The 17,952-nt window shown below is 45.5% G+C and overlaps 1 protein-coding gene across 2 annotated transcripts in view; it reads right to left on the bottom strand.

Moving 5' to 3' along the window:
• The window catches only part of NID2 (nidogen 2), a 61,171-nt gene that overhangs the window by 3,715 nt on the left and 39,504 nt on the right, over positions 1 to 17,952 (bottom strand). For both annotated transcript variants that reach the window (XM_072838554.1, XM_072838555.1), the window contains exons 12-17: positions 11,610 to 11,729; positions 10,588 to 10,818; positions 4,164 to 4,385; positions 3,395 to 3,564; positions 785 to 914; positions 146 to 317 (exon numbers count right to left, since the gene is read on the bottom strand). In XM_072838554.1, the coding sequence (XP_072694655.1) occupies positions 146 to 317; positions 785 to 914; positions 3,395 to 3,564; positions 4,164 to 4,385; positions 10,588 to 10,818; positions 11,610 to 11,729 (1,045 nt within the window). The remainder of the gene's footprint in view (positions 1 to 145; positions 318 to 784; positions 915 to 3,394; positions 3,565 to 4,163; positions 4,386 to 10,587; positions 10,819 to 11,609; positions 11,730 to 17,952) is intronic.

A 17,952-nucleotide genomic window follows, 5' to 3' on the forward strand; every position in this document is an offset into this window, starting at 1 on the left:
ACAGTGTTTACACCTAGTAGATCTTGTTATATTCATGCATTGGAGCTTTACACTCTTGTTCTGATCCTCCTCACACGGCGTTTAAAATCCAAGGGCTTCAAATTAGGATCTACAGGTAGCAGGAGAATCAGGAAGCCCAGCTGACCCTCGGATTGGATCCACAGCAATGGCTCGAGGATTCACCAGTTCCGTGTGGAAGAGAGCTTTGCGCTCAGAGCCATCCAGCCTGGCCCTCTCTATCTTATCCAGGCCACTGTCCGTCCAGTACATTGTTCTACGGAAGTGGTCGATGGCAAGTCCTTCGGGGCTTATCAGACCTGAAAATAGAACAACAAGACTGGAGTATTTGCAGGTATGAAAAGGGAACAACCTGAAGCAGAGCGCTCTACTATGTTTGAAAAGTCCAAGTTCTGAGAGGATCTCAGTTATAAGAACCAGGTTAATAGAGAAACAGACCTTTGTTACTTGTTCTTCCACCTGTAGTTCTCTAGGCCAACACAGCCACCAGCCGGACCGCAGCAGGCACAACTCCGGGCTGGGGCCAGGCAGCAGCAGCTGGGGCCAGGCTCCGAGTGCTCAGCGCTAGCCCTTTCTGCGGAGAGCCCTATTCCTCAGTAGGCTCACAGTAAGATCCCTTTATCATTTCTTACATTATGAATGCGTGTTTACAGAGGGACTGGTATTGCACCACTCAGTGAAGTGACTCCTGGGGCACTTAACCTTTCCTGTTCAACTTAGTAGAACCAAATGAAGAACAAAGTGTCTTCTGGATGAAGTTGCTGACCTGAATTGATGATCGTCTCAGGCTCTGCTCCTGGTTGCAGACTGGCACGGCTGATTGTCCGCCCAGCAACATCTGTCCAGTACACCATCCTCTCGTGGCAGTCATAGTCAATTCCCACAACTATGGAGCCCTTCATGGACCAAAACATGAAATTGGAAGAATTAGGACTCCTTGCATGTCCCTGGGGCTCTCGCTCAGCTGTCTCACACATGGCTGTAGTGAGCAACCTGTAATACAGTCATACGGGCAGCCAAGTGGCATGGTGACACAAGTGGGCTTGGAGGCGACTTCTTGGGTCCCAGCCAGGCTTGGCCACTGACCAGCTGTATAACTTAACCTCTCTGTCCTTGAGTTTCTTCATTTGTAAAATGAAGATAAGAATACCTACTTGATGGTGCTGCTCTAAAACTTAGTACCGGGATCCCTGGGTGGCGCAGCGGTTTGGCGCCTGCCTTTGGCCCAGGGCGCGATCCCGGAGACCCGGGATCGAATCCCACATCGGGTTCCCGGTGCATGGAGCCTGCTTCTCCCTCTGCCTGTGTCTCTGCCTCTCTCTCTCTCTCTGTGACTATCATAAATAAATAAAAATTTAAAAAAAAAAAAAAAAAAAAAAAAAAAACTTAGTACCATAAATTCTTGTATAGTGTCCTAATCACTCATTTGTCTGGACCAAGTGCTCAATAAGCACTATTACTGCCAGCAGTAATAAAATGATTTTATCAGCCCCTTTAGTGATTAAAGGACAAACATTAGTCTCAGCAAAGTAAGTTCTTAATATTTTACCTGGGGGTGGGGGAAACACGGACAAAACTGTTACTCCTTCCAAATGAGATCAGCATCAGCACTTTGGAAACAGCTTTTCTAAAATTCCCCAGTATATAATGACAAAATCTACTCCCCCTTCCCCTGTGAATATAATCTTTCCCTTGAGGTGTAATCGCTTACCCCTATATTTCTGCTTTTAACTATGAAGCAAACTTTTTGGATGTACTCTTATGTAAGTCTCCAGTTAGGATGAGTTAAGGAACTGGAGAGTGGGTGGCCAACAAACCTCTGGCTAGGGAGGTCCTCCCTTTGTTATTGCTAAATAAATCTTCTTCTTCTTTTTAATGCTGAGTCTGTGATACTTTTTTGCAAAACTCCACAGTACTTGCTTCATTCAATTTCCAACTCAGACTCCTGGTCTGAGAAACCCAACAGATGTGCAAAGCAAACATCTAGGGGCCATCTGGCTGTCCCTGAGGTCACACCAGGTCCTGACTTGCCTAACACAGCCTCCTGGGGCTGGCTTGACATGCCTCTGGGAGAGGAGTCAATATAAAAAATACTGAACAAAGCAGAATTTGGCTCCTGTGAAAAAAAATGGGCAGTGTATATGGAAGGATCTGAAGGTCAAAGTACAGTTTTACTTGAAAAGTAAAAGTCCTCTGTCTCAGGCAGGAGTGTACATCCATGTGGGTTTCCATTGACTGAGGGAGTCATGGGATCCGTTAACCCCTGTACTGACTTCAAAGTTTCTTGGAAGAATAAATCATATTAAGTAAATTTCTCCAAGATGTGCTTATAACTCATGTTCCATTCTCTTTCAATTCCACCCCTACCACTACCACCACCACCATGACCTTGCCCTGGGAGAGGCAAATTCAGAAATGCAGTGCAGCCATCAGACTTGGCTGGAATAGTTGGATTTGAGGTGTTGACAATTTCTGAGTTTCTACATCTTTTAGGGAAACTTACAAAACAGCATGCTAGTGTTTGCTGACTACAACAAAACCTAAATCATGACTACAAAACCTAAACCTTAAACACATCTTCCTCTGAATACTGGCTGCTTCTAAATTTTTGGAATCAGATAAGGGGTTAGTTTGTTAAGTAAAGGCAGACATGGGTTATACTATTCTTTATTCTAGGTAAGCGAGTACCTGCTGCATGAGGTTTAGAAATGGAATCACACAGCTTTCCTTTATAAATGTCTGTGCCTTTCTGGTGAACTCCCTTCTCTTTTCTCCTTTAAAGAAATCCCTCCTCCAAAATGGAGTGCCTTGGCAGAAGGGATCCTGCAGGCTCAGGAAGCAACAAGCATCTAGGAAAGCTTGTCTGCTCCTTTCTCAGCATTCCCCTTCACCCAGATTTTCTGTGAAGGAGTTGAAGAGACTGATCCACAGAGCCAAACGGGGGGAGGGATGGGAAAGGAGGGGGCTGCAACAATGAGGTATTGGTGAATTTGTTTCCACTTGGGATTCTCAACTGACCACAGAAACCACACCCTTGAGCTGGACCTGTTGGACCCTCTGGAAAGGTCTAGCATGGAGAGAACCCTGGGGCTTGGGTTCTGTTAATTTCATCTTGGATCATCATATGGCCTCAGTATCCTGACAACTCTGAAATTCCCTTTCCACATATCTGAAACCCCATGAACCACGGGAGAAAGCGTTGGTTGGTAAAGTGTGACTCCCGGCAACACTGCCCCCATTTGCTGTGGTAGCAGAGTCAGACTCCTGAAGTCGGACTACAGCCCAGAAATCCTCTAGGACCTCCCTCTACCCCAGGCCCTTGCCCGGATCTGAAAGCCCTGTGCGGTCCCACCCCCACGGGAGAAGTCCACTTTACATGCAGTGACAGCAGGGTCTTGGCCAGATCCTTCTGAAGCTTGGTACCATTGAGGGGCAAGTGACCGATCTGCTGGCCCTGGGCATAGAGCAGGAAGGTGCCCACAGACGGAGGGGTCACATCAGGCCGTGGCACGGGCCGGACCGTGGGCGGAGCCACGGTGGGTATACCTGCCGTGGAAGAGGAAAGGAATCAAGGGTAAGTGGGGAGAAGGGAAGTTACTTTCCACATAGCAGAACCTCCACAAACATCAAAAGGTTTTTACCCTAGACAGATGTGTTCCAGATGTTCCTTAAAAGAAATTCTAATTTCTAAGGGTTTTTTCCCCCCAAGGATTATGTAAAACACTGCCAATTACTAGGGAGGAAGACGAAACATTTCCCTCAGAACAAAGCAAAAGGTTTTTTTTCTTCTTGAGGGGAAAAAAAAAAACCCCGCCAGTATTGTGTCCGCTTTTCTTTGGGCCCTCGGGGCGACACGTGTCGTCTTTCACCCTGGGCTAGGGAGGAGGAGTAACTGCATGTTAAACTGACTTCCAGATGTTCTAATTACAGAAACTGCTAATGACAAAACCAAACACTAAATCCAAATTGGGTTCTCGGGTAGACTAGATTATAAATCAACAGTGTAGGAGTGACTTCTCTCACGGACTCTACCCTTCATTTCCCTCCCCACTGTCACCCACAGCTGGCAGCTTCCCTACCGAAACCCTGCAGAGCCGATGAGGTGACTGGGGCGGAGGGGGCGGCTGTCCCTGGGGGCTGCTTACATGCAGGGGTGATGCCTGGCTGGGAGCGGGTGCCCTGCACTTCTCTGCCGTCTTGGTCCACACACCAGCAGAAGTCACTCTTGCCATGGCATTGCAGGGGGATGAAGTGGCCCAGGTCATCGCACTGGGGCACATATTGGTCGTCCCGGGGCGTGCCACCATAGTGCTCCAGCAGGTTTTCCCTCCAGCGCTCACAGACCGTCTGGGGCCTCTGGGTGGGCTCTGAGCAGATGGGGACAAAAAGCCTTTGATGGTGAGTCAAGGACAGAATGCAGCATGTAGCTGAGGATCCCTGCACCTGGCCTCCCGCCCTCCTAGTGTCTGCTCAGAAGGCTTCAGCCAGGCCCCTGGACACTGGGCCGCTGCAGTAAAGTGCTCTAAGTAGCTCCCAGCAGGAATCTAGAGAAAGAAAATATCCAGGGCCGGGAGGATTAGTCATCAGGGCCGAGCCGAATCAGTAGAGAGCAAGAGGAGGTAAGATCAGGGGTGCAAGACACACTCAGGCCAGGAGAGACCCATGGAGACCACTCTGCCAGGGCCCAGAGCCTCTGCTTAAAGAGCACTCAGCAGGGACCCTCCTTGGGAACTCAGTGGCCTGCATGATGCTTAAAGACAATATTTATTCTTTCCCACTTGGTTCCAGCTCCAGGACCTACCACCTGAGAGGGCTATTTTGAGACCAACCATGTGTCTTAGAAACGGTTCCTGATCGAATAGCCAGGGGAATATTTTATTTTTTATTGGTGTTCAATTTGCCAACATATAGAATAACACCCAGTGCTCATCCCGTCAAGTGCCCCACTCAGTGCCCGTCACCCAGTCACCCCACTCCCCGCCCACCTCCCTTTCCACCACCTCTAGTTTTTCCCAGAGTTAGGAGTCTCTCATGTTCTGTCTCCCTTTCTGATATTTCCCTCTCATTTTTCTCCTTTCCCCTTTATTCCCTTTCACTATTTTTTATATTCCCCAAATGAATGAGACCATATAATGTTTGTCCTTCTCTGATTGACTTACTTCACTCAGCATAATACCCTCCAGGTCCATCCACATTGAAGCAAATGGTGGGTATTTGTCGTTTCTAATGGCTGAGTAATATTCCATTGTATACATAGACCACAGCTTCTTTATCCATTCATCTTTCGATGGACACTGAGGCTCCTTCCACAGTTTGGCTATTGTGGCCATTGCTGCTAGAAACATCGGGGTGCAGGTGTCCCGGCGTTTCATTGCATCTGTATCTTTGGGGTAAATCCCCAACAGTGCAATTGCTGGGTCGTAGGGCAGGTCTATTTTTAACTCTTTGAGGAACCTCCACACAGTTTTCCAGAGTGGCTGCACCAGTTCACATTCCCACCAACAGTGCAGGAGGGTTCCCCTTGCTCTACATCCTCTCCAACATTTGTTGTTTCCGGTCTTGTTAATTTTCCCCATTCTTACTGGTGTGAGGTGGGATCTCATTGTGGTTTTGATTTGTCTTTCCCTTATGGCAAGTGATGCGGAGCATTTTCTCATGTGCTTGTTGGCCATGTCTATGTCTTCCTCTGTGAGATTTTTGTTCATGTCTTTTGCCCATTTCATGATTGGATTGTTTGTTTCTTTGCTGTTGAGTTTAACAAGTTCTTTATAGATCTTGGAAACTAGCCCTTTATCTGATACATCATTTGCAAATATCTTCTCCCCGTTCTGTAGGTTTCTTTTCTCTTCTGTGCTTTTGTTTCTCTTGCCTTCATTGATGTATCTTGCAAGAAGTTACTGTTAGCCAGGGGAATGTTAAAAAAGAAAACCATAGCTGGGGCATCACAATGCCAGAATTCAGGTTGTACTACAAAGCTGTGGTCATCAAGACAGTGTGGTACTAGCACAAAAACAGACACATAGATCAATGGAACAGAATAGAGAATCCAGACGTGGACCCTCAACTTTATGGTCAACTAATATTTGACAAAGGAGGAAAGACTATCTACTGGGAAAGAGTCTCTTCAATAAATGGTGCCGGGAAAATTGGACATCCACATGCAGAAGAATGAAACTGGACCATTCTCTTGCACCATACACAAATATAAACTCAAAATGGATGAAAGATCTAAGTGTGAGAGAATATTCCATCAAAATCCTAGAGGAGAACACAGGCAACACCCTTCTTTTTTTTTTTTTTTTGGCAACACCCTTTTTGAACTTGGCCACAGTAACTTCTTGCAAGATACATCCACGAAGGCAAGGGAAACAAAAGCAAAAATGAACTATTGGGACTTCATCAAGATAAGAAGCTTTTGCACAGCAAAGGATACAGTCAACAAACCTAAAAGACAACCCACAGAATGGGAGAAGATATTTGCAAATGACGTATCAGATAAAGGGCTAGTTTCCAAGATCTATAAAGAACTTGTTAAACTCAACAGCAAAGAAACAAACAATCCAATCATGAAATGGGCAAAAGACATGAACAGAAATCTCACAGAGGAAGACACAGACATGGCCAACAAGCACATGATAAAATGCTCCGCATCCCTTGCCATCAGGGAAATACAAATCAAAACCACAATGAGATACCACCTCACACCAGTGAGAATGGGGAAAATTAACAGGAAACAACAAATGTTGGAGAGGATGTGGAGCAAGGGGAACACTCTTGCACTGTTGGTGGGAATGTGAACTGGTGCAGCCACTCTGGAAAACTGTGTGGAGGTTCCTCAAAGAGTTAAAAATAGACCTGCCCTACGACCCAGCAATTGCACTGCTGGGGATTTACCCCAAAGATACAGATGCAATGAAACGCCGGGACACCTGCACCCCGATGTTTATAGCAGCAATGTCCACAATAGCCAAACTGTGGAAGGAGCCTCGGTGTCCATCAACAGATGAATGGATAAAGAAGATGTGGTTTATGTATACAATGGAATATTACTCAGCCATTAGAAACGACAAATACAAAAAAGAAAAAAGAAAGAAACGACAAATACCCACCATTTGCTTCTATGTGGATGGACCTGGAGGGTATAATGCTGAGTGAAGTAAGTCAATCAGAGAAGGACAAACATTATATGGTCTCATTCATTTGGGGAATATAAAAAATAATGAAAGGGAATAAAGGGGAAAGGAGAAAAAATGAGAGGGAAATATCAGAAAGGGAGACAGAATATGAGAGACTCCTAACTCTGGGAAACGAACTAGGGGTGGTGGAAGGGGAGGTGGGTGGGGTGGGGGGTGTGACTGGATGACGGGCACTGGGGGGGCACTTATAAAAAAAAAAAGAAAAAAGAAACGGTCCCTGAGTGCCCTACTTATGTGGTCCTCAATGTCTGCTCACTGGAAAACCATATGGAGTGAGACTTGCTGGGATGAGCATGTGTGAACACAGCAGAGGTGGTGGCCAACAACTCCAAACTGACTGTTAAACACTCCAGTTCCCAGAAGCCCTTGGCTCAGAGCTGAACCTTTTTTCAGTAGGATCCAGCTTGCCGCCTTGTAGCTCTACCGCCTCCCTTCAGCACCATCCCCTCCCTGCTCCCCCTACCAGCTCCTGCAGAACCGTGTCTCTAGCTGTTTCCTCCCAGCCTGTTTCCACAGGGCTGTTACTCTGTCCCAAATGTGGTGGGTCTCGGTTCTTGGTCTGCTGGGACTCTGCTGTAAGAAGCTGAAATAACTTGTACACCCATCTAGGATACGCTTATCTAAAGGAACTCAAGGCCTGTGGTCTGTAGAATCATACAGCCAAGTACCTCCTTGATACCATCAACTGGGTGTAGAACATCATCTCAGAACAAGAACAGGGGTGGGAAGGGGGACCTGCTTTCTACCCTCATCGCTGCTCTCCCCTAGACTTTTCTGTATCAGTAAATAGCACCTCCATTTTTAGCCCAAACGTCCTTGACTCCTTTCTCTCTCTCACCACATCTGATAGGTCAGAAAATGGCAGCTGTCCCTTCAAAATACATTCAGAAAATCTTCACTTTTCAACACATACACTCCTGTCACCCTGGTCCAAGCCCCATGGTCTCCTGCTAGGATTATTACCAAACTTTCTTACTAGTTCTGTGGCTTCCACCCTCTCTCCTGTCCCCCAGTGTAAATGACCAGCAGCCAGGAAGAGTCCCTTTAAAACAGTCATTTCAGGATCCCTGGGTGGTGCAGCGGTTTAGCACCTGCCTTTGGCCCAGGGCACGATCCTGGGGACCCAGGATCGAGTCCCACGTCGGGCTCCTGGTGCATGGAGCCTGCTTCTCCCTCTGCCTGTGTCTCTGCCTCTCTCTCTCACTGTCTGCCTATCATAAATAAATAATTAAAAAAAATTTTTAAACAGTCATTTCATGTCACTCCTTTGGTCAAAACCCCCAATGGCTTCAAAGAACAAAGTTGGAAACATTACAATTTAGTTCTAGTACCTACAATTCCTCCAGGAAGATGGGAGGGTGGTAAATAAAATCATCAGAGCTCAAACCCAACTAGCTCAACTACAAAACTCATTGGGTTTGGGGGAAGTGGGTGCTTTTCAGGTCACCTCCATAGCTCATGACCCTTGGGGAGCCAAGCTCTTCTTAAGACCTCATGGAGAAGGAGAGTCTCTGACTTCCTCACCCAGATGTGTTTCAAAGACCCCGACAGGGTAATGGCCCTTCCTCAAACACTAGCCATCTACATCAAGATGGGATTCCTGGGAGAAGTTCCCAACACTGCCCCAAGCTCCCAGTGCAAACTCAGAGGGTACAGTCTTGGTTCAGGGGACCACCCAGTGAGGCAAAGCTCTGTCTGGAATGCAGACACACAGCACACCCAGCTTCTGGGAAACAGGCACCTCACATCTGATATGTATGCCTCCCTCTCGTTTCTTACTATTTGAAGCTCCTTAATTCAACCACAGATTTCTTTCTTTTCTATTTTTGGTTGGCAGGGTTTTAAATATTTTGAAATTTTGGACACAGAGTGTTTTCCTCCCTTCAAGCCAACCCCATAAATGCAGAGGAGACTAGTCAGAAATGACAGCCAAGGCCGAACCAGCACCAAAAGAAAAGTCTGGGCCATGGGGAAAGAGTCTGCCCAAGAGAACATGTCCCTCCTTCAGTCATTAGCTTCTCAATCTCTTGGCTCTCTTCTGACTCCCTGTCGTTCACACATACTTGTCTTAGTAAGTGTAACAGAACTCAGAACCATTCCCCAAGGCGTGTTGCAACCATCTGATTTCTTTAAATCCCAGATGGAGTTAGAACCAAGACTTTTTCAAAAGTAGACAGGAGTGAAACAATTTTTCTGGGTGGGGTTTCCTTTTTTTTGGGGGGGGGGGGGACCTGCAAAATCTTTTCCTAAAAATAGGGACGGAGAGAAACTGGGAGTTTCATGGCAATAAGGACATACACCTATGTCCAGCATTAACCAATTTTTACCTGTGAATCTTAGAAGGACTAATGTCCTGACCATGATGCTAAACTGGTGGTAATTCTCCAGCTCTTCTTATTCTCATATGTTAAAAGCCAAGCTTAGTATTTCTCTTTTTTGGTAGTAAAAATGGACCTTTGAATAGCAAGCTCATGGCTATAGGAATTATTTGGGCTAAAATGGTATCATATCAATGTTATGTTCTTCATAATAAAGTCCTTCTATATTAAAAATAAAAAAAGTTCTTCCCACTTTGAACAGTTCAGCAGGGAGCATAAACCTGCCCTGGCAATCTGCAGCTGGCATGAAATGTGAGCACTTGAGAACCAGGCCCCACCCAGACGGGGAGTGCTCAGATGACACAGACAGGTTCACCATCAGCATCTCAGACCGCATCGGTGACCATGACGGGTTCCCGCACCTCTTCTGATGGTGGCTGGGGCAAGTGGGACTCTCCCCATTGACATGCCAGGCCTGGCTAGAGACAGCCGGGATGATTAGCTGACAGCAAACTAGCTGTGAACCTGTGGATCCACCCATAGGTTCATACTTATTTTTCCTATCAATGCTGAAATGACTTTCATACTGTTTGCTGCAATTCAGAAGGCAGAGTGAAGTGATACAAAGGAAGATGGGAAAGCAGTTTTCCTTGTGGACAAAAGGCGGGTCTGTCTAGCTCTGTCTGTCTAGATCTGTCTAGCTCTCAGATCTCCCTAAGCTGACGTAACTGATGTAGGGCAGTGGCCTCAGCCTGACCTACACGCTCCATCTCAGGTTCCAGTCTTATACTGGACAAGTCTAAGGTGGCAGTGCAGTGTGCCACAGTGATCACGTATGTATGTCTGTCCATCCCCATCACGTGAGTGAGCACACAGGTGTACACAGATCATTCACACGTCCCTAGGAGGAAGGAGGATGTGACAGGGTGGAGATCAGCCCTGGGTCTGCATGGTCTGGGCAAGGAGGGTAATCTGCCCCCTCCCTAGTCGGCACTGTCCTGCTTCTCAGGCCCCAGGCCAGGGCTAGAACAAGTTCTCTTCCCTGACCGGCTCACCTGGTGGTCTGCAGTGAGGTGGCGTGGAGCCGGGTGGAGTCCGGGTGCCGGGGACTTCGTGACCATCAGGGTCCACACACCAGCAGAAGCCTGTGCTACTGTGACACTGCAGGGGCAGGAAGTGGCCCTGATCGTCGCACTGGGGAATGTGCAGCTGGCTGCCAGGATAGGCCTGCTGAGCGTGGGCGTGGTGCTGCTGCTGCTCACAGGGTTTCAGTCCTGAGGCGGGGTCTTGCGAAGAGGCCGTGGTAAAGGAGATGTACACAGGAGGAATAAAACACATTGCATCCCGCCCACTTCTACAGCTAACTTCAAAGTCCTTGGTCTGAGGTGTTTTGTGTTTCCCTCCATATACTTGGGAGATAGCATCACATGGGAAAAAGAGCAAGGCACTGAGCTTGAACTCCTGGATACTTTTAGTTCTGCCACAACCTACCTAACTTCTCCCTAATTCTCACACTTCCCCCTTCCCCCGTGACTGCACTATAAAACAACCCCTCCCCCTCAACCCTCAGTGTCCCCCCGGCTGTCTGCGTAAAATGAAGAAACATGAATGGCTTCTGTCCAAACATCCCAAGAGACTTGGGAGAAAATAAGTAAAACTTTGTTCATCCCCTGAAGTCTAGAATTTAAGTCTGAGAAGCTCTAGTCAATGGCAATCATGAAAATTGCACCATGCTGGCCAAGACCTCCTAGAATAGTCATGGGGCTTACTAGCAGCTCACTAGTGCAGATGGCTCCTGTTTAGTAAGCGTGATGTAAGTTCTTCATCTAAATCACATGTACCAAGGCAGAGCAGATCACTAAGGCAGTTGCCACAACTGGTAGGACACTCGGCAGGATAATGGATGTGTCATACTCCTGGCCTCCCAGAATGCTAATAGCCAGTGAGCTTCAGTAAAATAGGCAGCTAGAGGGAACAGGAAAAGCCTTGGTCTCCAGTAAGAGTGGGCTGAAGGCTGTAGAAAAATAGCACCAAAGGAGCCAGTTTTCTGGGCCTACTCTGGCTCTCCAAACCTTACCAGGTGTGCACTGAAATCCATCCCCGTGATATCCAGGGTGGCATTGGCAGGAGAAGGAGCCAGGGGTATTGTAGCAGGTAGCCGAGGGGTGACATCTGTTTTCCGAGCATTCATCAACATCTGCAGAGGCAGGAACAGGGATGAGGGGGTGGGGGAGGGAGGAAGGAACAGCATGACTTCACTGCACCCAACTGGGGCTACCACATGGCCTTAATACACATGGGTCACTGACAAGGGGTCAACCTTAGAAGACCTTTGCACATGAGCAGAAATATAATGACAGCTAAAGGCAAGCTTAATGCACAAAGTTGAGGGACAGAAGAGTCAACCCATTAGACTAAGAATGTCTAATTAGAAATCAAGCATGTGTGGTCACTTCCAGTAAAAAAATATCCTGCTGTATATTTCTAGAGCATCTTTCATCCACAGTGAATTCCAGGAAGTTATCACCTTTGAACTAGTCTTTAGACTGTAAATCATTCACTTCCTTTCAGTACCAGAGCAGTAAATATGTGTAACAATGGTTTTGTTCTTGCATTGTTGGCACCATGTCCCTATAGCACCAATATGCAGATGCACAGCAGCCTGTGAGGCTCTGCGTGCTTTTTCAACTAAGTTAGAAGCACATTCGGGCTCATGTAATCAGAGTCCTACTATCTACAAATGCCCAATTAATCAGATATTTTCTCTACTTTCTATCTTTAGAAGAGATAGAAAAGTGCAAGAAAAATACTATCAGAAGTTTTGAAACAACACATAAAATCTAAATTTGTCAGGTTTATCAGTATAAACAATTCAGCACCACTTCCACATGATACCAGAAGATTTTCGTATTTCTGAAAATTGCAACATCCTGCAAATTCAAACAAATGCCAATTTATAGTCCTTTTATTTACTGTAATCAGCATATGCCGACAATGGCAAGGCACACTGTCTTTATCCCCAGAAAACCTCTGAGAGTCAAACTATTAAGACCAATGGCCAGGGGCTCCTTCCTGGTGGAGCATACGACTCTTGATCTCAGAGTTGAGAGTTCAAGCCCCACGCTGGGTGTAGAGATTAGTTAAAAAGAAAAATTAAAAATCTTAAAAAAAATACATAAAATAAAACCAATGGTAGGTGATTGAGATAAGCTACCTGTAAAGACTTCCTAGTCTTCCAGAGTTAGAGAAGGATCAGGGTATAGGCCTGAACAAGGCTCTACTGAAAATAAAAGAAAGCAGTTGCTTCCACAAAAACACCCCAAAAATGATTTTTAAATGTGTGAATAGGAAAAAAAAAATGTGAGTTGAGATGATCAGTGTGAAACCTAGAAGAGTGTGGGGCCCAGGAGTGAATTGCATCAATTTGCTACAGCCAGTGGCAAAAACACAGAGAACCCAGGAATCTGGAGAGTTACAGCCTGAATTTGACATGAATCAGCTGGGGACAGAGGTGGCTCCTCGGCCCACCTTCAGTGCAGCAGATGAAATCTCTTCTAGGGTTGTCAGTACCAGCCTGGCTATGACCTGGCTCTCATTGAGACACCTTCCCATGGCTAAGGGGCTTTCCTGGGTACCACTGAGTGGACATGCTGGACGTGAAACCCAAATGCTCTGTTCACAGGAGAGGAATCCCTTACACTGTTATTAGCAAATTCACATTCTGTTTATCCTCGGTCTTGGGGAAGGTAGTCAAAATAAATTAGCTCCCCTAAGTCCAAAAGAATCCTGAATGCTTGATACAACCAAGTTTAATGCCACCCAAAGAGGCTCTGCCCAGATGAGCAGCTGGGCTCTTTGGTTACCTTCCTTTCTACCTACAAAGGCAGAACAGTACTTATAAATTCATCTGCAAAGTTGGAAACAAAGAAGGTTTTCTGGTTTAGTTCCTCCGCTTTTTTTTTTTTTCCTTAGGAACCAAACAAAACCAATGACAACAAAAACCCTATCTTCAATCTAATCGATATGGGTTCTCTATTGTCACATTTAATTACCCCTGAGTTTGGCTCTGTCTCTTCAAAAGGACAACTCAAATCCTTAGCTGAGTGAAGCTGTGGCCATTCAATTCCCTGGGCCTGCAAAAGGCTGTAAAACTGGCTGTAAAACCAAAGCTGTAAAAATGAACATCCAGCAGGAAAGTAAATGCAGGAAGTTAAAGCTATTCATAATACATATGCTAAAAGTACTTCTCATGCTAACAGGAACCCCAGGCAATGACAGGAAGCAGGAATTCCTGAGACACAGGGCCTATTTCTAGAACCCAGGGATCAGTTTCTTGAAATTATTTTTGAACTAAGAGAGAGGGGACTCCCCAGAGCTACCAAGTTAACTTATGTTCTTAAAGCCTATGGCCTAGGAATTCTGATCAGAGTCAGTGTCAGGACAGAAAACATGAAAAGACGTTCAGCCCCTTGGCAAAGGAGAAACTCCTTGTTGTACCACTGGGGGAGGGGGCTGCCATTTATGCTTAACAACCAATGTCTGGGGTCTTTAGGGGTTGCTAGGACACTGAGGCCAAGACAACAAGGTTCAAGAGCTCCTTTGCTATTCAGATAATGACATATGGCTCAATCTCAGCATAATTCTCCATTCTATTACCTATTAAGCTGGTGAAAAACCTGTATGGAAAATCTGTTAAAATCCTCCATCTTGAATTCATACTTTGGTGTTTCAACACTCTTCTCACTGGCCTTATTCTGCTCACACCCAAAACTAGGTGAAGTCCCTTCAAAATAAATCCAACTACTAGATTAACACCTCCTAGCTTCCCGCCAACCCATCCCACCCTACCCCATCCCCTTTGCTTCTAAACCATTCAGTGAAAGTTCCAAAAAAGGATTTGGCCCACAAGTTCTCACTCCTCACCTATTCAGTCAAGCACCCCACCGGTTGTGCCCCACGTGGTATGTGGTGACCCTCTCTCTGGGACCCTCTCTAATAAACTCCTTCCTTTCAAGCCTTGCTCTCTTCTCCTGTGGCTGCAGCGACTTGACCATACCTTTCCTAACCTCTCCATTCTTAGGACAGGATATCTAAGAGAAAATAATTTAAGTACGTCTTCTCATGTCCCTCCTGAGTGGTAAGGACACTGAACAACATCCCACCTATTCAACTCACACTTGCTCCTCCCTGGAAAGATCCTGACTCAAGAGAATCTGCTTTTGCACTTAGCAAAGTCACCAAGATCTAGGAGGACAAACAGGCCTGAGCATTATAAATTCGTATCAATACATGGTTGAAATCAACCCTGAAACCACTGAAATTAGGGTTGATTGAGGGAAGCTGGAAAAGATTTACTTATACTTGGATAAAAGTAATTCCTGCTAGTGACTCAGACTAGATAGACTGAGAACCCAAAGCCAAGTCCAGCCTCTCCAGGGAACTCAGTTTTTGACAAACTGGCTAAAGAAAAACTCACACACCTACTTTAATGCTACTTTAATGGAGTAAAGAAAAATATGTGTGCTTCAAGAATGCACACTTTCCACAAAATAGAACCTTTTCTCTATTTTGCTGTTTTCTCTCTGTGGTCACAGGGACACATGCGCACTGTGGCATGCCTTTAAATATATGCATGCATGCACGCACACATGTGTGCACATGCACACACACACACTCCTACTCTTACATATTTATCCTGTAAGTCAACTTCATGATTAGCCCAGCTTGATTTAGGCATGGCATAGGTCTTTAGGAAAATTACTATTCATTTTCTACTGCTCTACAATCTGAAAAGCTTGGAAGGCAACCACATGGCAACTGCTTCTGGGAGGCAGCCTCTAAGGAATCCCAAAGATCCCTACCTCCTAGTGTTTGCAATCTTGTGTAATCTTCTTCCCTTGAGTCATTTGCATCTTGCCAACACACCAAAGCAATATTGAGGGGATGTTATTCTTGTGATTATAACTTCCATTCTGCTAGCAGACTTGCTGTCACTGGCTTTGAGGAAGTAAGCTACCTTGCTCATGGTCTGTGTGTCAAGAAGCTGAAGGTTATCTCCAGGCAACAGCTAGTGGGGACCTGAGGCTCTCAGTCCTCAAGGAACTTAACCCTGCTGGTAACCATGGGAGGATCTTTCTTCAGTTAGATCCTTAGATGAGACCCCAGGCCTACCCTTTGCAGTCTTGCAAGGATCCTTTAAAGCAAAGGACCAAGCTAAGCCCTTTCCATGTCCTTGACCTACATATCATAAATGTGTATTGTTTTAAGCTGCTCTGTTTTGGAGTAATTTGTTATGTTGCAATAGATAACTAACACACTAGGGAAGTAACTGATGGGTTTGGCATGTTTTAAGGTTTGCAGGTTCCAGAGAAAATCTAAAAAGTAGAGAAGCAGAGATTCAATGAGGACAATTAAAAATGGCAGAAATCTAGGGCAACTGAGGGCTCAGCAGTTGAGCATCCACCTTTGGTTCAGGTCGTGATCCCTGGGGTCCTGGGATCAAGTCTGGCATTGGACTCCCCACAGGGAGCCTGCTTCTCCCTCTGCCTATGTCTCTGTCTCTCTCTTATGAATAAATAAATGAAATCTTCAAAAGAATTAAGTTAAAATGGCAGAAATCAGCAAGATGGAAGTAATAGCAATGAATGGCATCAGTCGAAAGTTCTCAATGTGTAAAAGTGGCCAAATTCCGAGTTCTAATCTGACCCCAAAGATAATCAAAGTCTTACAGGACAAGTAGAAGTTAAAAGTAGGATAAGAGAATAATTCTAGAAGGAATTAGGCCAATAAGCATCTAACTCAAATAGTATTCTGATTATTAACATGCATCACATCTAGGCTGCAATTAATTTCAACTTATTGGCTTTAAACCAAAGACCTAAAGAGTTAAATACCTTAAAATCACTACCTCTGTTGTCCTGAGCAGTCCAATGTTTAAATATGAAATTCTGACAAGATTTTGATTCTCCAAGCAGTCTCATCTCTTAAAGCCAGAAATGTGTTAAATGAAACTGAATGACAAGGTTCCACGAGGGTGGAAAAGATATTATTCCCACTGTGAGAAATAACAGAACCACACCAGTAGGAGTTAGTGCACCTCACACCATGACCCCCATACCTGTGGAGGCTACCTCTGTCTGTGAAGAGTCCTATGACAGATGGAGCTCTTTGGCTGGTCAAATGAGAGAAGCATCTGTGAATTCCAAATCTATCTCATTCTAACTGGAGAAACACTTGAGCTCTAAAGATGGGGGTGTTTTTAGGAGGGGAGGAAAAAAAACAGGGCTGAACTGAGCCATAGCTTTGGGTCATTTCAGTATAAACTGTATTTTCAAGAAAACCATACAGCAGAGCTTCTGTACAACAGAAGTGGAAACATTAAAGAGCCAGTGCAGACAATGCCCAGTGACCCGCCACATCTGGGAAGGAGAGGACAGCTGTGCTGCCCTGACACGTTTGTTCTGTCCATAACATATGGCTTCCGTCTGCAGGTCCAGCCAGCCCCTCCACTGAAACTGAGGGGAAGAGGAGTGGGAGGAGGATGAGAAGCAAACATTTGGTAAGGAGTGGGGTGGGCTCTATGCTATTTAAGCTGCTGTAAAGCTCCCAGGAGTTACACGGCTGTTCTAGCACATCAGCTCGGGGTGCCCAGGGGCACAGTGGCCGGACCAATGCAGGCAGCGATTTGAAGAGAGGGAGAAAGCCTGTGTTTCAGGTTTATAATCCCCAAACAGACCCTTTCCCCACTATTCTCTCATTCCCAGGGTCTCATTTTACCATAATTCTGGGATATTACTGACAGCATGAAATTGGGTTTCAATTCCATCACGTCACTGGATACATTTTGAAAACCTTTGGTGGATTATGCAGATTGCTAAATAATCACTATATTAAAGTACTACTCATTGTGGTTTCATGAACATTTATATCCAGAGAATTATACCTCGCTCAGTAACAACCTCAAATGTCATTAGTATTATTTAGCCAAGTTAAATGTTAATAGTTAGTCCTGTGTTCCAGTCTCATGGTAATACTGTATCAAGCCTCAACCACCTTAAATGTCTTCGGATTTCCAGGAGAAAAGGAGAGAGAGGGGAGGGGGAAAAATTAGAGAAAAAGCATTGCATGTAAGTGTAGAGATTATTTAAAATACCACTTCAGCCAGTTAGGCATGACTAAAAGCGTTAGATGAAGCCATTAACCAAAGAGATTGAAGGATAGAGACTTCCCAACAGGTGAGTGGGCTTTCCCAAAGATCCTCCAGCCCACACCAGCTCCAAGGAACAGAAAGTTACAATCTGAGAGTGGCTTCCTAGTGCTCCAAGAATGTCTCCACCAAGGATAACTGTATATGCTCAAAAATCTAGTCCAAGGGAAACCACCCCTCGCTCTGCTTTTTGACTCAAAATACAGCTTTTCTC

The sequence above is a fragment of the Canis lupus genome, chromosome 9 (genome assembly GCF_048164855.1).
Source record: "Canis lupus baileyi chromosome 9, mCanLup2.hap1, whole genome shotgun sequence".
In the NCBI taxonomy this organism is placed as follows: domain Eukaryota; kingdom Metazoa; phylum Chordata; class Mammalia; order Carnivora; family Canidae; genus Canis; species Canis lupus.